The sequence below is a fragment of the Aythya ferina genome, assembly GCF_964211825.1.
Source record: "Aythya ferina genome assembly, chromosome: 26".
In the NCBI taxonomy this organism is placed as follows: Eukaryota; Metazoa; Chordata; class Aves; order Anseriformes; family Anatidae; genus Aythya; species Aythya ferina.
Genome location: NC_140324.1, coordinates 2,554,992 through 2,581,839, shown reverse-complemented (window position 1 = coordinate 2,581,839; position 26,848 = coordinate 2,554,992). Strand labels below are relative to the sequence as shown.

At 38.6% G+C, this 26,848-nt stretch overlaps 1 protein-coding gene across 2 annotated transcripts in view; it reads left to right on the top strand.

Annotated features, from left to right (window-relative positions):
* RANBP3 (RAN binding protein 3) overlaps nucleotides 1–26,551 on the top strand; it is a 42,948-nt gene extending 16,397 nt beyond the window's left edge. For both annotated transcript variants that reach the window (XM_084498692.1, XM_084498693.1), the window contains exons 3-17: nucleotides 5,232–5,268; nucleotides 5,357–5,443; nucleotides 8,926–8,997; nucleotides 10,205–10,270; nucleotides 11,702–11,794; nucleotides 12,886–12,989; nucleotides 14,945–15,064; nucleotides 16,126–16,229; nucleotides 17,475–17,553; nucleotides 18,452–18,554; nucleotides 19,471–19,595; nucleotides 20,910–21,030; nucleotides 21,711–21,853; nucleotides 23,785–23,965; nucleotides 25,142–26,551. In XM_084498692.1, coding sequence (XP_084354818.1) covers nucleotides 5,232–5,268; nucleotides 5,357–5,443; nucleotides 8,926–8,997; nucleotides 10,205–10,270; nucleotides 11,702–11,794; nucleotides 12,886–12,989; nucleotides 14,945–15,064; nucleotides 16,126–16,229; nucleotides 17,475–17,553; nucleotides 18,452–18,554; nucleotides 19,471–19,595; nucleotides 20,910–21,030; nucleotides 21,711–21,853; nucleotides 23,785–23,965; nucleotides 25,142–25,185 — 1,479 coding nt within the window. In that variant the 3' untranslated portion in view covers nucleotides 25,186–26,551. The remainder of the gene's footprint in view (nucleotides 1–5,231; nucleotides 5,269–5,356; nucleotides 5,444–8,925; nucleotides 8,998–10,204; nucleotides 10,271–11,701; nucleotides 11,795–12,885; nucleotides 12,990–14,944; nucleotides 15,065–16,125; nucleotides 16,230–17,474; nucleotides 17,554–18,451; nucleotides 18,555–19,470; nucleotides 19,596–20,909; nucleotides 21,031–21,710; nucleotides 21,854–23,784; nucleotides 23,966–25,141) is intronic.
* The last annotated feature ends 297 nt before the right edge of the window (nucleotides 26,552–26,848 follow it).

Sequence of the window (26,848 nt, the reverse complement as noted above, 5' to 3'; positions counted from 1 at the left end):
CAAGAACTCAGATCAGAATTTCTGAAGAGATTAGGAAGTACTTTAAATAGCAAGCGTGACTGAAGTCTAAAATGAATTCTGGGGGAGTTTGCAGTTCCCTTTGGATGTGCTTTTTTCAGAACAGCTGTACAAATGTCTGTCTCACAGTTTTGGTTGGACAATCCAATTGCAAAAATCTAACACTTGCAGCAGCTTTTGTTCCATTTAATATATTAAGAAAAATATGTTTTATGAATTGACCTGGCCAAGAGACTCTCACCTCGACATCTGATTTTTCCGTGTAAGTGGTGATTGGCATTAATGGCTAGTTTTGCTTAATTCCTCTCTCTCTTTTTTTTTTTTTTTTTTTTTTTTTTTAAGTCCTAGAGCACATATTACGGTTTTGCTTAGGAGAGAAATCGGATTTATACCAGTAGGATGCCTTGCTTCACTTTTTCAATTACTGACCCTTGCCAAATATTACAAGAATTACTTAAATTACTTAAATCTGTTGCATGTTTAACTTTGAAATGTTCTGAACTGTATTGATATGAATTGTTTGGAAAAGAATTTGTCATTTCCCCTGTTAACAATATAGCAGAAGTGTGCCTTCAGTGTTCTTGCCTCTTCCTGCATTGTTGACAATTTTATGATCTATGGCTGGAGGTGAATGTGAACTGGTAGTAGGACTCTGTTTTTTTTTTTTTTTCTTTGAATTTTTCCAATTGCTTGCTGAATCCAAGCATATGAGCTACAGACATCCGCATGATCCTCAACAAGGGGTTCAGTATGCTAAGCTTTTCATCTTGTTTGGGTTTTTGGGGTTGGAGTTTGGAACTTCTTACAGCCTAGTTTAATTGACTACTTCTAGCTCTTGTACTGAGTCACTACATTGTCATCCTGTGTACAGCTCCTGATTTGTATTCTTCCTTCTCCCCCCAAAAAAATCTGTGCGTTATGGCTGAAGAATCCTAAGCTATTTATCTATTTTTCATATGGAAACACTTCTGTACCCTTTCCTATGCGTTATTTTGCTTCTTACAGACACTGAATCTTCCAAGTCGTCATCAGCCCCAGTGTCTGTCCATAGTAAGCTCATCCTGAGATTCATGAGGTCCATTGACAAGGATGGTCTTCTCCATTTCCTTAGTAACATTCTGTTTATATTTTTCAGCATTTTCCCCACTGTGGATGTTAGGCTTTACCCCAGTTCTTCAAAGGCTCTGTGAATAATGGCAGGGTCGTCTCCTCCACCAGTGCAGCAATTGGAGCAGGTCTGTGATCTGTTGGGTCGTACTGGTGGCATCTCTGGTGGCTGTCCGGGTGGATCTGGGAGCCTGCTTTGAAGCAGGAAGCCAGGCTGATGAGGCTGTGCAACCTGTGCTCTTCTGATGAGCTCCCCATAACCTTGAAAGCTTGCTGATTCTGCTCACGATAGGAAGGGGATAGAGCTTTAAATGCTAAAACAGATCTCTCACTAGGACCGCTCCTCCATCATGTTGCAACCTTGCATTGAAGGAACTTTGCCCTGCAGGGGACTGGGAGTAAAAAAAGACAAAAAGGTTTGTTGGACTCAGGTGAGGACCCCCAGGAAGAGGTTGAGCCCCCCCATTGGGTTGCAAAGCCCCAGCTGGTGGACACAGCTCTGAGCTTTCTGCTCCTGTTGCCTCAGTCAGTGCTACTCTGAGCCCCATCTCTGAAGCCCTGCTTGCTCCTATTCAACAGGAACTGGCACGGGTAAACGTGAACCTACCAAGTGCTTCTGCTGCCAAGGGGATGAAAGGAAAGTGAGTGAGAAGGTGGCTCTATGAGAAGGATTTGCCTCAAAGCAGGTTAGAGGAGGATTCTTTGTTCCTTCTGAGCAGTAATGCTGCAGCCTGACAAAGCAAGTAGCTGATGCTCCGTTCGCACTGGATGTGAGCTGGAGCTTGTCATGCCGACCAGTAATGTACTTAACGGGTCAAAAGCAGCAAGAAAGTTGCTAAAGCAGAAGTTTGAATTTAGGTACTTGAAAAAGCACAATTTCAGTGTCTTGAGGTATGGAAAGCTATCAGCAGTGTCAGCTTAAGACTTTTCTACTGCTGGTGCAGGCAAATACTTCTGGAAAGATGAGGTGACTAAGTGACAGCCACCATGCAGTCTTTCAGAGAGATTTTAAAATTGGTCCTAACCTTTCTGTTTGGTGAAGTGTGGTTTCTGGGTGCAGGGGAGTCTTGTTCCTAATTGTGACCACACATTCTACCGCTCACAGGCAGGGACTGTTTGATTTTGGTCTGTTAGGGCTGCCCTGCCCTTTATGTGCACGCTTTTCCTTGCACTGCTCTTATTTCCAAGAACGGACCTTTTCAACCCAGGGCAGAATGGATTGTCATGACAAGGTATGAACATCTGTAGTTTATGCACCTTCTGGCACCCAGACTGTCTGGGTTTGTTTGATGACCTGTTGTTTGTTTATTTTATACAGTTTCTGTACAGTTTGTGGATACATGAAAGCTGGATAGGAAACATCTCTCCGCCACTGGCATTTGTCTTCTCACTGTAGGTTATTCCACATCGTCATCTCTGTAGGATCCATGGAAAATCAGGTTTCTTTAGACCAGCTTTTTTTTTCTGTAAAATCTTTTCCTAGCAAAGAAGGACAATGAATGTCCTTCACTGTAAGTGAATTGGTCACTTGTGAAGGCATCATACTGAGAAAACTGAAGATTTATCCAAGGCTGGCGAGACTTGACTAGTGAATGCCAAACTAACAGGGAGTAAATATTTATTGCAGGTTTTTTTTTTTTTTTTTTTTAATAAAAGCAAGGAAAAGGTATGGGCTGTGTCTTTTGCTGGAAGCTAAATATAACAAAATTAAAAGCGGTTCTCAACAGTGTTGGTAACTGCAGTGGAATAACTCTTGCATATCCTCATTCATTTAAAAGTAGAAAATCAAACCTGGATGTCTTAAATGCAGGACTTTCAGGAGTGAGGCAGACACAAATGAGGGTCTTCAGCCTGTCTGTGCATGGAGGCCAGCCTAAGAGATTAAGACTTTTTTTTTTCCCATGGCCTTTGAATTCCTGAGCCTATGAAAGCTTTAACTCTGTTGTTTGCTTGTTTTTCTGGTAGGAGTTATTAGCAAACTCTGCCCTTACTTCTCCAAGTGGTAATAGACGGTTTTAACAGTGTGTGAATGGGTAAGGATAGGAGGTAGCATACCAAATGATCTACATATTTAGATGTATAGGTAGGAAAAATATATTTGAGACAAAGGAATACCTTTTCTATTCTGTGCAGCAGCTGCTTCAGCTAGGGCAGGCTGTGTCAGTAACCACTGTAACACTTGTCATGTGGCTCTTGCCCAACTTTTAATCTCCTGAAACTCTTGGGCTCGAAAGCAGAGAAATAATTCAGAGAGAGTAGATCCCAGCTCTGCTTTGCCCTCCATAGGTTACAGACTTGGTTTTGGTTATTGATGCTCCTTGCATACTAAATACAGTGACAGCCGTGCATCAGTTAATAAAAAGACAGTGATGTGATAATTTGAAGCTTGTTCTGTACAGATTTGATTTTTTTGGTCAGTGTTGCATACATCATTGCTCTGTTCTCAGTGCCAGAGTACTATTTAACAGTTTTAGAAGTTTTTTAAGTTCTGGACTTGTTGATTTTCAAGAATTTTTGCACATATAGATCTGCAATTTAGTGCAACTTTCCGTTACCAAATAGTTTCCTTTTGCTTTTAGGATTTTTGCTAACAACTGAAACAAATTGCTGGTGTATGACAACAGTGCTCTTTCTACAAAACAGTTTTTTTCTTACTTCAGATAGTGATTGCTGAAATAGGAGATAGCATGGGTTCCCACTTACCCTTTCCTTTTAGGACACTGGTATATTGGCAACAGAGATGCCTAATAAGATCATATTGCAGTGATCCACAAGAATGTGGATTACTTGGTGAATTATGTAGGAATAGCATGGATTATCAAACAGTTTTATTGAGGTTGGGCTGACAGCTGTGTTGGGGTGGGGAAATTGCATTTCAAAACTGTAAATAACTTTTCATTCTGTATGGCGAAGGTTTCAAAGGTGGTGCTTGACTGGGGTGCTAGTGAAATATTGACATTCTTCCATTAACCCTTAGACTTTATTGCATAGACAGAATTGCTTGCCTTGAAGTAAACGTACTTTTTATTAGCATTGGATAAAGTACTTATTAACATTAGATAGAACACCGATAGTACATCCATATCTAGATTCTAAGCATGTAAAGTACCAGATAGAACATTTTGTGATTTCTGTTGTTCATGTATCCAGTCTCTGTCGTTTAGCTGGTAGTTCTGTGCAGCTCAAAGCAGTCCCAGTTTGTGCTGCCTGATCCCTGTGTCTGCCCGTTCTCTCCTTGTGCTGGAGGACAGCAGCTGCGAGCCGCCGAGGGTTTGTATTGCAGCAGGAGCAGGATGAAGGAGTGAGCAGTGCTGGTGTAGGGCAAAGTGCAGTATGTCAAGAGGTCTTGTAAGGACAGGCTTAGGCTCCTCCAGGTGCCTTCTGTTGTGGAAGGAATCCCCTGTGGGGTTACACTTTGCAGGAACAAGGGAAATGATGTTAGCTGGGGAACTGACAGGGCGAGTAGGAGGGGTGAGACTTAGAAATCCTCAGAGAAGACGTGAAAACTTTGTTCAAAGACTTCTTAATGTTGTAGCCAGTGATGCCTCTTTTTTTTTTTTCTCTGGTACTGTGAAGATGCTATGAAACTATCCATTGCTAATTCCTATGAAAACATCATAGTGCTGGTCAATAGTGCTTTGAAAGACATCCCTCCAACACTGGTGTTTTGTTGAAGGAACTGATGTCAGTGACATTAATTAGAAAAAGTGCTTTGGAATGAACTCCCAAACAACAGATGTCTTCACGATGAGTTTAGAACTTGAATGATTTTGTTTTTTTTTTTTAAATCAAACCACATTTGAGAATTACCATTTTCAGTGTAGAGAAAACTAACAATCATTGCATGGTCTCTGTTAAGGATGTTAGTCCCTGGACTTGAGTTTTCAGTTATCTTGTAAATGAAATGTTTTGAAATAATGTTATGTATAGTGTCTGGAGGAAATTTGATATGCATATAAGTAATTCATAAAGATGTTTTTCCTTAAACGTATATCACTGGCAGTAAAGAAAAAGCCTCTGAACTGAGGATTAAAGCATTTCTGTGTACCCAAAAGACTGAAATGTTCATTATGTGATTTTGTTTTATCACTGTCATCTGATTTCAGAGATCAGCAGATGGATCAAGTCCAGAAGATGGAGATGGTAAGAAATTTGATCATAAGATTAAGAAGCACTAGTAAACATCTTTCCAGGATTTTATGTGTTTTCTCTAATTGCTTTTTTTCTACAGAATCTGATCGAGAGGATGGAAACTACTGTCCGCCTGTAAAGCGTGAGAGAACTTCATCATTAACTCAGTTCCCTCCTTCTCAGTCAGGTAAATATTAATTTTTACCATATTAATATGTGAGAGAGGTGAGTTGTTTATTTTTTTTCACAGTCATGCTGTCAGTCTTACTGTTGCATGCTGTGCTTTGGTTTGAAAGACTGCAGCAACCATGTACTCTGATTTCAGATTTTCTTCTGTGGTCTGTGATAGTAAATTGAATCAAGCCTGGAGGAATTGAGATAGACAAGCTTATGTGCATCTATTTATACACACACACCCTTTCTAGTTTTATCTTTTAATCTTATGCTGTTCGATGGAAGAATTTATAAGAAATCTTTTTGCCCTGTTGTGATCAGGTCACTTCTTACAAAATCTATGTAAATGCTGTGTTTTTCCTTTAGTTGTTCTGCTGCCAAGCAAATCTTCAAAGTCTCAAGTTGTGCTTGAGTTCCTGTAGTCTGTTTCTTTTCTCCCATTCCTTCTGAAATTGAGAGAATTCAGTGCATTTCAACAACATTCACACCTGGCGTATGTGAGCGATACTGACCACCATCTGAATGTATATGTAGTTAGTACAGCAACACCACTGGAGAGGGCCTGGATAAGTTTTTGCAGTTCATATACATTGGAATGGTCATGTTTGACACCTGTGTTCACGTATAGGAACTGTCTCTAAAATTTGTGCCTTCTCTCTTCACAAACAATACAAAGTTTTTAGTTTTGTTTGAGGATTGTTTTAATTAAGAGACTTCAATGCTTGGAGACTTTGATCTTTCATTTCTGTCTTAGTTGGGAAAGTAGGTTGGGAAAACAGTCAAACAATAAATACTCCTCTAGCATATGCAGCACATTCAGGAAGTGTGATTAAAAGGTACAGAACTAATTAATTATTTTGCTGCCTTTTAAAGGAATAGGTGACTGGAATTTTAAATGCAGTTGCTGTTATTTTATGGACAGAGTATTTCATATCACCAGTGCTAGTCAGGGTGAGAATTACAAGATCTGGATTTTCTGGTGTTTAGCCAGTTTCAAGGTGCAGTCCTGTTAACTGAGTAAGTTTCAGGGGGCAAGTGTTGCTGCTGTCTGCTTTCTCATCACTCTTCGTAGAAGAACACTTTGCACAAAAATAATGGATTTTTTTTTGTCTGCAGATTTTCTTAGAGGAACACAGAATGTGTATAGCCCCTTAGGAGCTTCTTTATTTAATGGACCTCATATTTCTAGTTTTCTTATAAACACTTCTCACTTGGCTAGCCTCACGTCTATTCCTGTAGTGAGTTTGTCCTTTCAGGTCTGTTCAAACAGCTTTTGCTGCCTCCTTGAACAGATCCAAACTTCTGATCCAACAGATCTCTGTGGCATTTGATCCTATCTGCTGTTTCCTTCTGAGCACTGTGTTTTACACCAGCTTTTAAAGTTGAACTCTTTTTGTCTTCATTTTCGAAACACTTGTGCCACTTGGGAGGAATTCTCCATCCTCTGTCATTTAAGGACTATTTCCCAAATCACTTAAGACTCTTAATTCCCTCTGTTTTTCTACTCTTTTGTGACTTGCTTTGTATAACACAGCTTAGCTGATGTTTCTGTTCTAACTGTAGAAATCTTCAAAGGTTGTATTTTCTTCAGCCTGGCTTCAAGAATTTGCTGTGTACGTTTTCTGCCCCAGACTCTTCTCTTGCTATGGAAACAACATAATTTCCCTATGTTTACTAAGAATACTGCTTAAAAGCTCATTTCTCTTGTTCATTGCTTGAAGCTTGTTGTTGCCAGCCTTCTCATCGCTCCAAGTCTTTTAAGTAGTGATAAATACTGTGAAGATTTTGCAAGTGTACAGCTCACTGCAAAAGCATCCTACATGTACTTCCCTCACCTTACCTTACTTAGGTAGGGAAACCTCTTCAACATCTTTCATATAGCTACTATTTTTAACCTACTTCTAAGATCACTGTATACAACAGCTACTGCTATGATTCTGACATTTGCTGTTAATGTTACACGAGAGATTTATTAAGACTTTTTTTTTTTTGCTGATTTTATTAGATTGCCCTGATACTTTGCCTTTTATTTTGTGAGGCTTAGTCTTATGCCTGAACAGGAGTGCTATCGTATATTGCCTTAGTAGTTTAATTACTAATCATCTTCTGTTAAATGTTTCATGCAACTTTGGAAGTCCCCAGAGTTCGATTTTAGCTTTTATTTTTTTGCCTCGAACACTTGCCAAAGAAGATTGAGGCAAAAAAAGTTGTGGAGTATCTCAGCTTTCTTCATATCCTGCATAATTAGGTCTCCCATTTCCTTCAGCAGAGGGCCCACGTGAGGGGACAGTTGAGCTTTGGAGGGCAGCTCTTGGGTTACCAGCTTGGATTCTGTTTCTAGGGTTGTGTGTTCCTTTATAGGGTGGTTCCTGCAGTGATAACAGATCTTTGAGATCCACTTCCACAGTGTTTCAATATCACTTCTTCAAGATCTCAAATTATCTCAGAAAGTACCTTTGGAAGTGGATGACTTTGAATGGACTTGACTGAGCAGTTATTTGCAGCTGTTATGATTGAGTGCATTTCTTACCTGACATTAAATTCTTCAAAGGATCCTTTGAACTGCCCACTAAGTAAGGAAAGGACTCAAACCGGTTGGAGAAATGACAAGGCTTGTTAAAATGTAGAAGTTAGTTTAGAAGTTATGTATTATATACACCTAACTGTACTCTGGTCAATTTGTCCAGAAGGATACTGTGAAAGACGGTATCGAAAGCTATACTGAAATCCAGAAAGATTACATCAGCTGGCTTCCTTTGGTCAACGAGATGGGTGATCTTGTCATAAAAGTAAATTAAGTTTGTTAAACATGTTGTGAAACCATGTTGGATTTTACCAATGACTGGGGCGTCCTTCAGGTGTTTTTCAATAACTCCCCGAATGATCTCCATAATTTTACCAGGCATTGAAGCGAGACTTATAGGCCTATAATTGCTAGGATCTTCTTCCTTGCCCTTCTTGAAAATTAGGACCATATTTGCCAGCTTCCAGTCAACTGGGACCTCTCCGGATTCCCAAGGCCATTGAAAATATTTGAGAGGGGTCCCGTGATGGTATCAGCCTGCTCTCTGAGTACCCTGGGATGAATCCCATCAGGTCCCATGGACTTAAAAATTTTAACTTTTGAAATGTTGTATGTGTTTTGTAATTGTATTTCATATTCTATTATCTTTATTAATTCCTAGTTCAAATAGAATTCAGACCAGGAATACTGTGTTTGTCTTCCCTTTACAACTGAAGTTTACTTTTTCTCTGTTTCAGGAGAAACTGAAGTGTTTTTTTCAAATTAATTTTATTTATTTATTTATTTTTTTTACAATGAACAGTTTATTTCTGTGGTTGCAATACTTTTTAAGTTAAAGACAGAAAAACCTAAAATAAAACAAATGACCAGAAAAACTGTGTTCAATCTGTAGCCATGATATGCCTGGAAGGGAGTTTATCATTAAGAACAACATACCCAGCTTCTCTTTTTCTTTTTCCCCTTGACCACAGTAACAAAGAACAATGTCTTTATGCCATCAAGCTTCTGTGAACCTTCTACAGGCAATTCTGACTCAGAACAAGGTGAGATTTCTTAGTTTTTCCTCCTTTGTCTCAGCAAACTGCTGGCAGTCTATGACAATCCAAAATATTCTGACACTTCAGAAATTAGACCCTATCTGGGAGAAGGGAAATGGTGGGTCTGGTCTTACAGCTTTTATCATGCTTATTTCTTGTTCTCACTTGCTTACTTCTTCTCTTGTTCATACTTACTTGTTTTCATGCTTGCTGGAGGTAATTAAAATAACGAATACAAAAATTTATAAACGCTTTGGGAGTGATGGAGTGCAACGGGAATATTTTTACCTGTTAACCTCAAGATAAAACTTAAGGGAAATGTCACTTGTCTACCTGTTTGATACTGTTTCTTTGATATCACAATCCAATCAACCATAACCTATGGTCATGATTTTGTTGAACCATGACCTGCAAATGTTCACAGTACTGTTTATTTTGTTGAACACACTTGTTCTGCAAGGTTGTTTTATTGGTGCCACTGTATAGCATGTTGTTATGCTTAACTGGCATGAGACTGATGAAGTACAGTAAGATGATATGGTGCTGAGCCAGTCATCTTATTCTGAGCACAGCTGCTACAACCCTTAAAGAAAACACTTCATAATTACATCTTGTAAATTTTGTGGGGAACTGATTTCATAATAGTTGTGGATTTATGAATATTATTTTTTTGAAATTTAGGTATTATATCTAAAAGCCTTAACTTTAGTAAGTACAACCATGGATTTTTTTTTGCCTTCATACTATGAAAGCATAAGGTAATAGCTAATGGATTTACAATAAATTAATATTAAGCGATTAATCTTTGACTTAGCTAATGATAATTGGCAGTTGGTGCTTGTTAGCATTTGCCATGCTCAGTTACTGATGATTGCCGTTTTTTTCTTGATTCTCACATAAAAGCTCTATTAAGTACTTACACAGAAAGAACTCTGTTTCTCTTTTGAAAATGCTGTTTCATCTTTCTCCTGAAAAATACCTTTGAATACTTGCAACAAATTGTATATGTGTGCTGTGATGATCACTGGGAATTAGACTTCTGGTAGAAGGGATCTCATTTTTTGGAAATTTCAATAAGACTTCGCATTGGATATTTATAAAGCTTGTGGGTTGTTACAATGGGGAAAGTATGAGCAGTGTTATGACTGTCTGAAAGTAGGTTACATCTGTAGAATTTTACATCTATGTCCTTTTAATTCTGTTTTGCTTCTAGAGGAAAAGAGCAGTGGATTCCGGCTGAAGCCACCAATACTTATTCATGGTCAAGCACCCAGTGCAGGTAAGTTCAATGTTTTCTGCAGCAGTAGAATGAAACCAGGGAAACCAGGGTAGTTCAAGCATTTTTATCTATTTAGGAGTTTTCTCATGCTCCTGTTGCTGGCAAACCCAGGTGGCGAAACCTTTGCTTAGACATATTACAATTTTGGGTTGGACCAGCCATGTATTTCTGAAATGGGATTCCCAGTTGCCTCTGCTGAGCATGCTTTGGCTCACTTAAAGTAGTCCTGGGCTTCATGAACTCAGTTCCTTTAGTGTCAAATGGGGACAAAAGGCATGCACTACAAGTGTGCTCAGAAAGTTCTTAGCTGTTAATGTGCACTCAAACTCTTAACCTTCACTTTCCCTGTCTCTGGCCTTTGAATGCAGCACAAGTGTGGTGTCCTTGATGACACCTGTTCTACAGTATAGTTTTGTTTTGAGCTTTGTATTTGCTAATGTAGACTTAGCCAGTAGGGGAAGAACGTTAATATTACAGTTTATTGGAGTTTAAGGAAATAACACGTTTTGATAATGGAAGAAATTATATGTAATGTGTATAGAAATGGTTTCATTTTCAGGAGGCATAGCAAAATAAAAACAAAAAGTAATCAAATTATGTTCTTACAAGAAGCTGACATATGAATGTTTGGACTTAAGATATTAGATATACAAAATATTGAAGTGAGTCAGTATGGGTAGCTTCCATCACAGTATCTTAATGGATCAAGAATTCAACTTTAGTGGTGGTTTTGTGGTGTTTTTTTTTTTTTTTTTTTTTTTTAAGTGAAGACATCTGAATCCTTTAGAATTACCATAGCCATCTAGAGTTGATGTTACTTTTTTTTTTGAGTGGTTTGTTTTATGTCAGTTGGCTTTTTTGAATCAGAGCTGAAACAAAGAATTGTAGTGCCTTGTATCTTTCTACAGCAAACCAGAGAGGCCAAGTTAACTCAAATCCAAAAGGTTGTTAAATAAAACATGTACATTTATTATGCTGCCAATATTTGATCATAGGAAGAATGAAAACATTAATTTATCAGTATCCAAAAGTGACGTCATTAGAAGGAGAAAAAAATACTTGGAATGTGTAGTCAAGTAATACTTTGGTGAATAAATAGGATTGCTTATGTACTGTTCACTTCCTACATTTCTGAATTTTGTTTCTGAGTTAATGTCATAACCTCTCCTTGGGTGCTTTCCTGGTTAAGGTAGAGAATATATTCAAAGGTCTCTCTTATGGCTAGAAAACAAATGGTTGTCTTCTCTATGTGGGACTGATTTATTTTTTCAGGGTGGAATGAGGGATGGGAAAACAGGGTGGGGGGAAGCTTTTAAAATGATTAGTGTTCCATTACATGTTCTATTGGAAGCACTTCTGGAGAAGATTAGGTGAAGCTAAATTTTTCGACTTCAAAGCTTTATAACTCTTGAAAAAATTTCCTACTTGCAGGACTCCCAAGCCAGAAACCGAAGGAACAGCAGCGAAGTGTGCTACGTCCTGCAGTATTACAGGCACCACAGCCAAAAGCTTTCTCACAGATGGGTAAATAATGCTTTTGCTTTCTGGAATACCACAGAGGAAGAACAAAAATACTAAATCTGTTTCATGCAGCAGTCTGATTTTACTCAGCAGCTGCCTTTGTTTTTCTAGGTTTCTCCTTTCTGAAAGGAAACATCTTACACATTAAGCGTATCTGTGTTACATAAGGCTTGATTGTGTCACCTTTTCAGTTTTTGTGTGGATGACTATCTGACATTGCCAGGCCCTGAACTTTGTTGTAATCCATGCTTCATTTTTGGAATAAAAAAAAAACTTCTAAGTGTGTAAATTGGCAGTCTCAAACAACAACATTGACCGTGGCATAATGAGCTACTGCCCGTGTGGTAGACTTCAGCTACCTGCAGAGTGATGTAAAATGCCTGAACCACTAGCAGGTGTTTCCAAGCCAGGGAACTTTCTGAAGCAGAGACTTTGAGCAAGGTTTTTCATTGTTAATTTAGGCATGTTAATTATTTAATGTATTCTTATGGAATCTAATATAGCAGTTAGAAACAGGCATTATTGGAAAATGAAAGTTAAAGCAAAAAGTTGTTCAAGGTTTCCACATCTCCTAAACTTTTATGCTTTCCTGGCTCTTCTGCCTTCTGTTATTTGGAAGTTTAATTGATGTGAAACAGAAGTAACTTCAGCTACTGCTGAATTTGACACTGTTTTGAACGTTTCTAGCTTGACTTCTTGGTCTGCCTGTTGGCAGAATGAATTCTACAGAGGACCTAAATTTTGGGGTTAAAATTTCCTCTTGGAGTTCATTATGTAGGTTCCTAGATCAGCCCAAAGAGGAGCTGTAAAGTATTAAATTGGGGGTTGTTGCTTGAAGTTGTATGTGGTGAAGCCCATATTTATACAGACTATGTGACATTTCCCTTACATGGTTTTCTGCAGTTGGAATTTTCATTCTGCAAAATACTATGGGAACCCTGTAGTTTACATTGCCATGTTTCCTATATTTAAAAAAAAAAAAAAAAAAAGGGAGAGGGAGACAAGCATGCCATTTACTATAGAAAACTGCTGCTTCTTTTAGGGTGCTCTAAATAGCTAGAGAATCAATACCAGCTTGTTATTCCTTGTTGCAGTTCTGAGCAGTGGGACCAATGGCGTAAATATTCCACCAGATTCTGCAGCCACATCAGAATCACTAAGTAATGCAACACTGAAAAGTTCTGACTCTGAAGACAAGGTGAGTTGGAGAAGGATTTAAAGGGCACTCAATCTGAGAAAATTTAAAACAAGTATCTCTGAATGGAGCCTGTCTGTTCGTTAATATGAGTGCAGTTTCATCAGCTGATGACCCCTTTGTCGATCCATACTATGCTAGCCCACTTTAGGAGTAATAGTAAGTAGGTTTTATCGGTTCTAATACTACTCTGTTTATATTTACTAAATCAGGAACTGTGGCAAAGATTGCTGAGTTGAAATATCATAGAGAATTTAGAATTACTTTAGTCTGTATTTTTCCTTACAAAGTATGAAAAAAACTGCTCAATTCTGCTTCTACTCTCACTGTTTTCTTTTGTCCCTCTTACTTTGTTTCGTCTTACAGTAAAATCTTATTGCTGCATGGGTGATGCTGTTGCCATCATAGACATTGAATTTCTGTAGTTAGGTATCTTGGTTCTGCGGACTGACAGAATGTTGCTTTTTCCTCTATCAGATGGCATGAATTTCAGGGAACTTTCTTCTTTGAGGAGAGAAAAGCTGTTTTAACATCCAGTGGCCATTGCCAGGTCTGCTTCTTCTGTCAGGCCATAATCTAGGAAGCATTTCCAGTCTGAAGAACCTTTGGTTTTGAGCAAGGGGCACTGAGCAGTTTACACTGTGTTCAGTCTTCCTTCTTAGACTGCCTAGCAAAAAGCCATCACCTACCCATGGATAGCTTTACTGCTACCACCTTGATTTCTAACAATTGAATGTAGAATGGTGTTGGGAAATTTTGAAGACAGGAAGCATACAAGAAACTGAAGTGAATGAAGTGAACACTTAAAAGTTTAGAGTGATAGAGTTGGAACTGATAATTAGTAAAGAGGTAGCAAGTAAATTCCATATGGGAAACAGTAGAGGGAGAGCAGAGGTAATGGGGGACTGAAAAATTTGAGCTAGGGGAAAAGGCATATAAGTGCATAAAAAAGTTATGTGGTATTTTGAAGGGAAAGCAGTGGAGTAGTTCCTTCTGTGTTCTGTGCAACGTGTCTAGTCCATTCTTGCCAGCAGGTGTTGAGCTAACTACTGGTATCTTATGATACAGTGACTGAGGGCATAAGGAGATGTTCGGTGATTTTGCACCATTTTTTTGTCTGGGGGTTTGTTTTTGTGGATTCATTAGAGAGTAGATTGCTTTTTGATGCCACACTGAGCATAGCCATAGCAGGGCACCTGCTCAGCTATGCCCCTGTCTTGGCAGCTGCAGTGAAAGGCTGCAGGTGGAAAGTTCAATGCAGATGTACAGATACAAGGACTTTAACACTGCAAAAAGTTCAAGAGCCTTAATGTCCTATGGGACAGTGTTGAATGTGAATGAGAGGGGTTCATACTTTAAGACAAACAACATGCTGGGCTGTTTCCCTAAGGCGGTAGCCAATAGGTTAAGCAAAGTGACTGTTCCCTGTTTACTTGCCACTTTGTGGGCTTCATCAGGAATATCGTGTATAGCTGGGGGCTTGCATCTAGTGTGAGCAAGATGGAATGAGCCTGGAAGTGCCTATCAAAAAAATAAAAGGCAGCAAGCATGGGAAAGGAGGACTCCAGTTGGATAGTAGGGCAAAATGATTGAATTGAGTCCATTCAGACATTGAAACAGGCTACACAATGTAGGGCTGCCATCCTTAGATTTGTATTAAACTTGTCTATACAGTGTCCTAGGCAGCCAGCCTAGTGTAACTTTGAAGTTGATACTGCTTTGAGCACAGTTTGAACAAAATGGCATTTAAAGTTCCCTGAACTATTCTGTGTTTCTTTTAGAAAGATTATCTGAACAACAACAGTTTTTTTAAAATGTAAAATTTGCCTTGTAGCTCTGAAGATTTTATTGGCTTGGCATTGTAAATGACTGTGACTCACCATATCATAACCTTCATTTTTCGCTTAAAGAAAATGCTTTTAATTATCTAGACTAAGATTTTCAATGTCTTTCTTCAGGCAGGAGAATGTCAGAAAAAAGAGTCCAACAACACTTCAGATGACGACAGCTGCGAGAAGGCGGAGTTAAATGCACAGCAAGCATTTGTGTTTGGGCAAAATTTAAGAGATAGGGTTAAGGTAAACACATGCTTGTTATCTTGACTAGGAGTTGAGGATAAGAAACACTGGACTTGACTATTTGTTGGCATGAGTGTTGCACACTGTTTATAAAGTTATTCAAAGCCATTATATAATGGGGTTAAAACTTCCTTTCATTCTTGCCAAATCCAAAACTGTACACAGTTCAGCTGGCTGCTTAGTAAAACTGGTCTTTGAGTTATTTAGTAAACTCCTGTTACTGTTACAAATCACAGAATCGTAGAACAGCTTGGGTTGGAAGGGGTCTTACAGACCATCCAGTTCCAACCCCCCTGCCATGAGCAGGGATGCCACCCACTAGATCAGGTTCCTCAGGGCCTTGTCCAGCCTGGTCTTAAGCGCCTCCAGGGATGGGGCATCCACAACCTCTCCGGGCAACCTGTTCCAGTACCTCAACACCCTGTGAGTGAAGAGTTTCCTCCTAACCTCTAATGTAAATCTTCCCTCTTTTAGTTTATAGTCTTTCCCCCTTGCACAGTCATTGTCTGCCCTAGCACAAAAAGTTGCTCTCCGTCTTTTTTTCTAAGTCCCCATTTAAGTACTGAAAAGCTGCAATAAGGTCACACCTGAGCCTTTTCTTCAGGCTGAACATCCCCAGCTCTCCCAGCTCTCACCTTTTTTCATAGGAGAGGTGCTCCAGCCCTCTGATCATCTTCTTGGCCTCCTCTGGACCTACTCTAACAGATCAATGCAACATAATATTTTCTCTCACTTTTTGGGTTAGATTTAAGTTGACATCTGTTCCTAAGATGCTCCTATGCAACCAAGGTTTCACAGAAAAAGTAAGAAAAGAAAAACAGGGCAGCTTGGGTTCAAATCCGTGCATGAAGTATTTGGGTTGGATTGTTTGTACCCCCTTATAATGCAAGTTAGTACAGGTTTCCTAGCGTAACGAAAGAAAAAGTGCAGTACTGGGATATGGGGTTATCTTATTTTATTTAAGAAAGTGTTTGCGAACAGAGCATTTTCTTGAGGGAGAAAAGAGCTGAAATGTTTGTGGTTCATAGTTAAAGCTGTCTTAATAAATACTGTTTTTGTAGTTAGGAGATGAAAGTGATGAAACTGCCGATGTGCAGAATGCTGGCCTTCCGACATCAGACACACCTTCTGCAACAAATTATTTCCTACAGTACATCAGTTCCAGGTGAGACTACAGAGAATCCTATATCTTTAATTTGTGCTTAAAATTATTTGTGATTCTGCTTTTTTGGATGCAGGGATTATAACTGGGTCAGTGGGAACCCACTGAAGAAAGCAGGTAGCAAGCTTCAGATTTTTTTCTGAATTATTTTTGTCTTCAGTTTCTGTCTGATCACGGTTACACAGAACAGCTCCTTCTGCAAAACAGGTGTGTTCATAACATGAGCTCAGGTGTGCACTTTGGATGTCTTTACTTCATGAGAGTCTCCAGGACATTGTCTTCCTGTTCATGCCTACCTGCGGTCTAAGGAATTGGCTGTCCCAAAACAGTTTTTGTTTTTTTTGGGCCATCTTTCCTGGTGACCTTACCGTGTATTAGCAGTTATAGAGCCTCTAGTTTATTGTCTTGTTCATTTGAAGCACTTCTAGCCTTCAGATTTGCAGATCAGTTACATGAAGTTCCCTACCTGTTGGTAGGCATATAGTACCTGTTCCGGAAATGTATCAGTTCCCTTATCAATCATTGAGTATTCCTTCTTGGACCTGAGTATTAGAGCTGAACTTAACTTTTAGAGAGGTATGTACCCAGGGAAGATGGGTGAACAATGACTTGTTCAATTTTTGAGTATGTAAAATGGTAGTAAAACTATCGCCCTTCCTAAACAGGGGTTTAAAATCTTCTAATAAAAATGTCACATGTGGGAGGTTGCTCTTCTATTAGGAAAATGAGAGGGATGAGTCTTGATTGTGAGACTTCTTGGGAAGTCTGTAACATTGCAGCTAGTCCAAGAAAAGACATGGCTCATCCCTGCTACTGTTGCTTCAGTTTGGTATTGCAGTTGTTTTTGTTTCAGTTCTTTCCCTGACTTTTTGAGAAAATTGACCTAAGGATGTGTAGTGGTTTGAGTTTTCTGTGCGTGTAGAATACTGTTTTTTAAAAAAGTATGTTATGTGATTAAATAGTAAGCCCTTGCTTAGCATTCAGCATTGCTTAATAAATAATTAGATATGCAGAGGGAAAATATTTACAGGGACAAAATAATTTGCCATTATTCTGGGATAATTCTCATTCTGTAAAAATGATGCATGCTCTCATGTTACCAAGTTAAATTAATTTTTTACTTTGTTTCTATGGAAGCCAATAGTTAATTTTTTAAAGTCAATAATAGTTGCTTGCTTTTGAGGAATTTGATCTGTAGAGGATAAACAGGTATTTTCTTGACTTACAGAAACATTTTTTCCCCTCTAGTATAGAGAACTCTACAAACAGTGCAGATGCATCTAGCAACAAGTTTGTTTTTGGACAGAACATGAGTGAGCGTGTCCTAGTGAGTATCCACTTTTTATGAAGTGTTCTAATTTTCTGTGAAGTTTGTGTTATGGATTCTCACTCAGGAAATGTGCGATATACAAGTATTACAAGTATTTAAATATACTTGTCACTGGAGCACAGATTCCTTTTGGTGTTTCCCACTTAGGTAACTGAGTGAAATCTGGCGGTTTCATTGTATGAACTATTGGGTGCTACTGCAGTGCCCTCCAGGATTTCCCTGCTAAGCACTGCCAGTGTAAGGAGGTAGAATACCCTTTTCTGTGGCACACGTGGTTCTCAAATCCAAGCAGTGTAAATATGGCACAGCTCGATTCCTTTCAATGGCTTCTTCACTATAACTAAATTGACAGAAATTCAATTGCATGATGCTCCAAATGATGGGATTTCAAGTCCAGCATTAAGGCAGCTACCTCAGTACAACTCAGGAAATCCTAACTGTTTGCCAACCCCCAGGTATAATTTCTAGTGCCTTTAGTGTTTCCTACTTCTGTTTTATCGTTATGATTGTGCAAAAGGGAAGCACTTAATACTGTGCATTCATAATTACCTAACCATTGAGCAGGGAGGTCAACTTGAGACATACTTGCCTGAACTGTGGCTGGAATTAGTTAGCTTTGTTTGGACGTAACCTCAAATTAAGGGTTGAAATTTGGTTTCGGTTGAGGACAAAATAATTTGAAGTGCTTTTTTTTTAGGTCAGAATCCATTTAATTCCTTGGCTGGGGTGGTAAAGCAGCTTTTACTGTGACAGGATGTCATCTGTGGGATTCTTCTCTTGCCACATGGTTTATAAACACTAGGGGCCTCCCTCCGTGATTGATGACTAGTCTTCTGCAAAACTAAAATTAGCGTATGCTTTCTCTTCTGTTTACCTCATCTTCTATTTGTGATAGAGTCCACCAAAATCAAATGAAGGTAGCACAGAGAGTAATAAGGAGAATGCTGCTACAGAGTCTGGGTCTGAATCATCTTCTCAGGAAGCCACACCAGAGAAAGGTGAAAAATAAAACATTTTTTTAGGAGCTGTAGTCAAGCCTTGTTTAAATGACTGAAGTTTTCAATATTGTTACTTTATAAAAACATTTAATGTTGCCTTTATTGTCTCTTCTAACCAAAGATAGAGCCTTTTGGGGTTGGGGGGGGGTTACATGTTGCATGCTATAGATACTCTTGTGCTTCTGTCTTTACTATTAAACACCTACAGGTTATGCTGTCTTTTTCATGTGTTTTTTTTCTGCACTATTAGGATTGTCTTCAGCAATGAAAGCAGGTTTTAACAGAGAAGATACTTGGACCTCTAGAGTGTAGAAGAAATGTTGCAAACCATTTTTTTTTAACAATTCTGTTATACTTCCAATGATTGTATATTGTGTTGAGTGGGTGTACCAAATGTGTTGTTTCAACCAAGAATTGTTTGCTGGATTATAGACCTCTGTGACTCTTCAGATGTGCAAGATTTTCTGGAAATTTGGGGAGCCGTGGGTTTTCTCCAGCAAACTGCTTGCAGGCCAATGCAAAATTGGAAAATGAATCATGGTATACATATGTAGGCACAACAGTGTAGCTAGCTGGTAGCAGCATTAGTACTGCTGGAACACCTACAGATATGTAGGTGTATATGAGTTAGTAAAGGTTTTGCGTAGTTGTATGTATCAAAAAAAAACATTTTATGTGGGAACAAAATGTTCAATAACTTCTTTCTTCTGTGCTTTGTATCTTGTGTTTATAAAACGAGGCTTGAAAGGGCAGGCTTTAACTTCTACTTTAAACTTAAAGCCTGTTTCCAATGTTCTGTCTCTGTCCCTCTTCTGTATTTTTCCCTCTAAACATTGGTTTACTTGTGAGAACTTTAGAAATCCTATATAAGTATAAGCTAATAATTCTCAAAATAAACTTTCAAAATTTTGTTCAGCTAATAATATTTCAGAGTCACTGGCCGAGTCTGCAGCAGCCTATACTAAAGCAACTGCAAGGAAGTGTTTATTAGCAAAGGTTGAAGTGATTACCGGGGAGGAAGCCGAAAGTAATGTTTTACAGGTAAGAAACTGATAATGTAGGGGAGCTTTGAGCTTGTGGGGATTAATATGGGTGACCAGGGTACCACCTGTTCCTTCAGCTGAGCCATCTTCTTTATCTCTGATGTGCTTTCATGTGTTAGAGTGCAGACTTTGGATATTTATTGTCAGATCCTTACTCTGTTGTTTCTTAATTTCCTCTTTCCGGAGAAATTTCAGCATTTGGACAACCCAAAAAATCTTAAGCATACTTCCTTGAATTAAGTGCAAAACAATTACTGTACTTCTGAATATTTTTTTTAAAACTCAGAATGGGCCATTACGCCTGGCAGAAACAATAATAAAAAAAAAAAACAGTACTCAAGAATTTATTCTGAGGATATTTGCTTGAATTAGTGACATTTTAAAAAGATGTTGTTATGACTCAGACTTCTGATTTCAGTGGTGATTTATTTAACTTTGTAGTTACTCATTACCTTAAATTTACTTATTAACTTCAGTGTCTTTAAGAGAAACAAGCAGGGTTTTGCTGTGAATCTGAAAGGCATATACTTCTTTTCTTCCTCCCTTTGTACCTCTGTTTTTGTTTTGTTTTTTTTTTTTCTTGATCTTTTAAGTTTCTTTACACCCGAATTACATTGTGGGGTATTTTTTTTGGAGAGGTTTTTGCCATGACCTTTTGGTCTCTTCTGACACCAAACAGATGTACTTTTTCAGTAATTTTCAGTAACTATATCAGTTGAAGTTGTATTATTATACAAAGTAATCATAATGTTTGTTTTCTCAGACCAAGCAAGATATAATCTATAATAATAGCAAGATGGGAGTGTCCTGGTTTGCTTAGGAAAACCACAACTTGAAAATTTTAGCAGTAATATGCTTACTCATGCAAATCAGTCCTCTGTTATGTTGTAGCTTAATAGTCTCTCACCCAACTTCTCTTCTTTTTCCCTGTGATACTTAATACACTGGAATACTGAATGGGACTTGTACAGACAGAACAACATTAATCTGGCACAAATTAAGTATACAGAGCTGGGTGTTCTGTATAAGAGAAAGACAGAAACAGAGGGAAACCAAATATATATACTATGTGAGGAACAAGGGATGTGAAATATTGAAGAGAGTAACTCTGAAAATCATTCTTTTTGTTTGATCTTGAACATAGATATTCTCTAAGAATATCTAACTTCCATTAATAAAACCTTCTGATACCAGTTAGCATATTTTGAGAGACTTATTGCAAAAGGGATGATGACACGGCTAAAACAGTTTAAAATTCAAATACAGAATTTGAAAATCAACCATTACGCTATAGAGATATTTTCTGTTACAGATTCAGTGCAAGCTGTTTGTATTTGATAAAAACTCTCAATCTTGGGTAGAAAGAGGTCGAGGACTTCTTAGACTCAATGATATGGCTTCAGCGGACGATGGAACATTACAGTCCCGGCTGGGTAAGAGGAACTGGGGAAATGAGTTACTGTACGATAGTCTGGGTAATTTTCATAGGATGTTTCCATGACACACAGTAGCGTCTGCTTTAGGTCCTCTTAGCTATAGCAACTCTGAAGGAAGTTTGGCCCTTTTCTTTTGCTTTATTTTAAGACTATTTCCTCCAAAGACAGGATATTTGCCTATTTTCCTATTGTAGCAAATGTTCCATTTTTTTTAATTCCCCCTAAAAGTAAGCTGTATTTGCCAACTAGAATATTTGACTAGGAATGTATGGCAACCTTCTTCAGATCTGGGCTCTCTGCTCTTCAGGACTTGTGGGGGAAATCTCTTTGGATACTGCACGAGTTTTCAGACCTTCAGGAAGGTGCATTAGCCTGAGATTATCAGCTCAGATTTGACCATTGAACTTTGATGTATTAAACATATGAGACGTTGGGCTAATATCTTTAGACATGTCTTACCATCTTTAATAGCCTACTTTCTGCTGAACACTCATGACAAGACTTCTCTTTCAAAGGCTTTCCCTTGACATTTATTCATTGTAGAGGAGACTTAAGAATTCCTCTCTCCTCTCCCTGCCCCAGCCTCACAGCACACACAGACACTAAAAGCCATTTTGGCTATTCTCGTGTTCCTGTTGTCTTTTTTCCACCTAACTGGTCTTGTATGTTTGCTTTAGTGATGAGGACTCAGGGGAGTCTCAGGTTAATCTTAAATACCAAGCTCTGGGCTCAGATGCAGATCGATAAAGCCAGTGAGAAGAGCATCCGGATCACCGCCATGGATACAGAGGACCAGGGAGTTAAAGTTTTTCTTATATCAGTGAGTAGTTTTGGTTTACACCTTAAATCTCTCTACTGAAATTGGTGCTTGCTTAAATTGCAGTTGAGCTAACGTTCCCATTTTTCTCCACACCCTGTTCCCCCCCCCTCCCAAGACACAGGGCTTAACAGACTTTTCTTCTCTGAAAAATCATCACTAGTTTTGAAGAAGTGCCATGTAAAGGCTGCTCTGGGAAGCCTGATTTTTCCAAAGCATTTACCATGGAGTTGTGGAATCTTTCATGTCTATTCAGGCTATAACTGCAGCATAAGATTAATGCTAATCATTTTCTATTATCAAAGGAAAATAGGAATTTCATAGTTCTCTGTGTAATGAAACCAAAGTTTCAAATTCTTACACAATTTGTAGTACAAGAAAGTTATTGTTGTCCATCTACAGTATGGGTGGATGCACAGACTCACTAAAATTGAAACACTAAGTATCTGTCAAGAACAGCATGTTACTAGTTAAGAGTAACATGTTTTATCTTTGATTTTCCTTTAATACAGACTGTACCAAGCAGTAGCAGGACAGTTAAAGTGATTTTGATGCTTGCTAAGTGGGTAACCAGGAATTCCAATTAGAATTACCAAAACACTTGAGAGATTATAATGTACTCAGCAAGAAAGAGGGGTCATTCCCTAATGCCTGCCAAGAGCATTTACAGATTTGAGAGGTCTGAACACATTATTTTGAATTATGCTGGTTTTACAGAAGGGGTTGCTAAGGAATTAAAGTGGAACAGAAATTAAGAGAACAACAACAAAAAGCTTCTCTTGTGACGTTAAGGTTGTAGGACTGGGATCTGGAATCCCAGAGTCTGGTATTAAAGGTACCAAATACTCAGTGATGAAGAAAAAGCACTGAAACGAGCGGTTAACTTTCCTTACCACTTTTCTCTAGACTTGACAAGTCATCAGGTTATTCAGTATTCCTTTTTTAATCAATTCTAAAAATACCTTGTATGGAATAAATGATTGCACCGCAGCTCACTTCAGGGGAATTTTACAAATACAGAGGTGACTGATTTAAGTGACAGGCTGGGCTGGATGTGGAAACTTGTTTTTATGAAGTAATCTAAGAAGTGAAATTGTTATCTTAAAGTTAACTTGGGGTGTAAAGGTAATAGTAGTTAATGCGAGAAATTCATTGATATGGTGAATACAGAGCTTCATAGAAGAGTTCTTTTAAATTGATTATAATGTTCACAGCACATTTTGTTTGACAGGCCTAAAAATTACTATTTTTGAAGTCATGAAGTGGTCATAAACCACTTTCAGAGTAAGAGGAAAAAATACTCTGGACAGATGGTCACTAATGAGGCTCTCTGAACTGATGGCTCTCTTATGGGAGTGTTGGCTTTTTTTTTTTTGTGTATGTGTGTATTTTTAACAAACAAAAAAGCAACCACCAACCTACCACCTGCCCAATTGCATGCCCATTCAGTTTTCTCAGTATATCATATGTTGAAATTTTATGTAGCTGTATCGTGAAACATTTGAATGACTTGATTATGATTAACAAATACGTGAAGCTGAATGATTGGCAAACCTGGAAAATCTGTGCAAAACAAACTTTTTATTAAAAAGATCTTTTTATCTTAAGGTTTTTGGGGTGTCATGAAAGCTTTGTGACACCTGGGTGAAGAAGCTTACATAAAATCAGCAAGCACTAGTTGTGTTATCCAGAGAAGGTTGGTGCTGAGCAGAGGGGAATATACTCTGAATGTCAGAATTGAGTATATCTAACATCTTAATATGTATACCACAACCCATTGTGACTTAGCTTGAAAAATCTCCATGTGAGAAAACTGAAAAGTAGCTTGAGAAATTTGGCCTCACTGTTGTAGATTAAGTAAGTGCTTTTATTCTGTTGTAATTCCTTGCACCTTTTCTTGTTTCTGAATATTAAAAAAAAAAAAAAAAATCTAGGCAAGCTCTAAGGATACAGGGCAGTTGTATGCTGCATTACACCACCGGATCTTGGCTTTGAGGAGTAGAGTGGAACAAGAACAAGAAGTCAAGAATGTAGCACCTGAGCCAGAAGTAACACAATCAAATGAGGAAGACAGTGATGATGATGTCCTTGCACCTTCAGGATCAGTCGGAAGTGGTAAGCAAGCAAGACATGGGATTTCTTCTCCATACATTTTCTTTGTTGTTGTTTAAGGCAGACTGTTTGTCCTCTCTGTACACCATAGATACACTTCTGGCCTGTTAATTCTCTGAGTGTTTGTGGATTATGACTCATATGAGTTGCCTTTTTTGAACCAAACTGTTTCTAGTTTGCTCAATTGGATAATGGCAGGACAAGGGGGAATGGTTTTAAACTAAAAGAGGGGAGATTTAGATAAGAGGTTAGGAGGAAATTCATCTGTCAGAGGGTGGTGAGGCACTGGAACAGGTTGCCCAGAGAGGTTGTGGATGCTCCATCATTGTAGGTGTCCAAGACCAGGTTAGATGAGGCCCTGAGCAACATGATCTAGTGGGTGGCAGCCCTGCCTGCGTCAGGGGGTTGGAACTAGATGGTCTATGGGGTCCCTTCCAACCCAAGCAATTCTATGATTCTAGTTACTTCTCCAGACTGGTAAAAAGGCTGCTGCTTCTGTCTGCTGAGTTACGTCACGGATTAGTGGAAGTGATCTATGCTTCAGTTAGTTCTGGCTTTGTTTATAGGACCATTAAAGGGTGATTTGAGTTTCAATTTTGCCTTCCACATGGCCAAGGCTTGCACTTTAAAAAACAAAACAGGCTGACCTTTGAGTAGAGTGCTGTTTGGAAAGCAGATTTACAAAAAGGAGTGGAAAAAGTGTAATTGCTTTCGTCGTATGCAGAGAGGCCATAGATGAACAAAGCACCAATCATTAGTGTGAGGAAGGTTTCCTTCTGACCTCAAGCTGTCTGTGCTTTGCCTTCCTATGGCTTAATACATCCCATCTTTTACTCAGATCAGTGCTCCATCCTGATTCATTGCTGGGGAAAAATGCTAATAATACTAATACGAAACCAAAAAAAACCCACAGTGTGTGGACTTGAAGAGGCTGCAAACTGAGCTCTGGGATGCTACTGGGATCCCAAAACCAGACTAGTCAAGAATATAAAATCTTGCAGTGGACAGAACTTAATCTGTAGAGGGAATATGCCAGTTGGAGGGAGGGGGGAGAGAAGCAACTGTCATTCTAATCTGTTGTTGAAATCCTAAATGTGAGACGTCTATAGGCCTCTCAAGTGAGGGGTCTTAGTGTAAGGCAAGAAAAAATATATATAACAAAACTGTTGTCTGTTTCAGGTCCTAATGACGAAGGTGATGGGCAGAATGTTGGCAGCACATAGCAGATGTGAGCCGATCTGCTTGCAAGGCTGCTATGAACACCATCTTGCAGGCATCTCTCTGGATACCCCAGGCCAGCTATTGTTTCAGGCAGTGTTGAAGGCTCCAGGACTTAAGAACTGTGCATCCCTGTTCTGTTTGTTTGGTTTTTTGGTCTGGATCAGTAGATTCCATACAAAAAAAAAAAAGCAGACTTGGAAACTACCTGAATGTGGTTTGGGACGTGAAAGCTCATCATATTGATGAGCCAAAAAAAAAACAAACAACCAAACATTTCCCCTCTTCCTTGTAATTGAAATGGCACATTACAGCTTGTCACAGCTTTTCATTGGGACCTTTTGACTGTTTCTTCAGTAGTTCATGTCTTGCAGGCCTCCGAGATAGAACTTTCCGACACGGTTCCAACATGAATTCTGCTTTGGTAACCCCCTACTCCCCCTTATGAGTTTCTGCCACCTGCAGGGAAACCGGGTCCTCACCAGTTCCTACGCTCACTGACTGCCCTTTTGGGTTCATTCTCTTTTTGGACTGCAGATGGGGCAGCTTGCGTTTTTACCTTTTAATCCCAACGTAGGTTGTGGACACCGTTGTTCCCTGTCTAGTGGGTTTGTAAACAGAAAGAAACAAAACATTGTGATTCACCAGAGAAGCTTTTTTAATGCGTTAATAAGAGACTTTAAAGTCCACAGGACATTTTGCTAACTCCTTTTCTTTCTTCCCATTTCATTATTATTATTTGGGGATTTATATTGTGGTGATACTTTTTTATTTTAGTTTTTCAATAAGATGCTCTTGTGTGTTGAAAAAGTGAAACTATTGTTTTGTACTGTTCTTTTCTGTTACTATTTAAGGGAGAGCTAAGCCACTATATATAATAGATGTTGCATACAATTTTTCTTAGAAAATTATATGTTTCTGTGGCTACAGTAAAGTGTAGGGAGGCATACAGGTTACACCTTCAGAAAAGTTGTTGAGGAAGCAGCTGTTAGCCCTTGGAAGAATAAAATAGGCTCATGTAATGAGCTTGGTCAGCCATTAAAATAAATCTGTATAATAAAGCAGCTCTCATTTAATGGCTTGATTCAACAAGCCATTTAAGCACTTGCCTGACTTAACTACATGTGAATAATCTTACTGAAGTCAATGCAACTATTCATGCTTAAAGTTGAGTACATTTTTAAATATCTTGCTGAATTAACGGCCTTAAATAGAAAATTAACCTTTAACCCTTCCTGTCCTTATTCTGTTTCCTGAAGTCTTGCAGCATGAAGAAAAAGGTAATATTGCCAGCTTTGAATAGTTTGGGCTGAAGGATATTGTATTCTGTTCCACCAAAATAAAAGCAAGAATGTGTTTTCCTGTGTGTAATTCTGAAGTACTCCTACTGTAACCGTAACTCACTTTTTTACTTTGGACATTTTCTGATCATTTGGGCCTTTTGTGTGAAAGTTGAGTTTTATTTTGTTATTAAAACATCTGGTGTTATGGAGCACAGCTGGAATTTGGTAGTCACTTAAGAGCAGTGACTGCATCATTTTTCTGTAAATTCCCCAAAGTGTTCTGTGTTCTTTATAAGTAGTTTACTGCTAGATAATTTCTCATTTGCTTGCCCTTTCTCCTTTAGACTAAGGAGGTCTAAATGCACCGTTTAAATGCTTCTTCCCC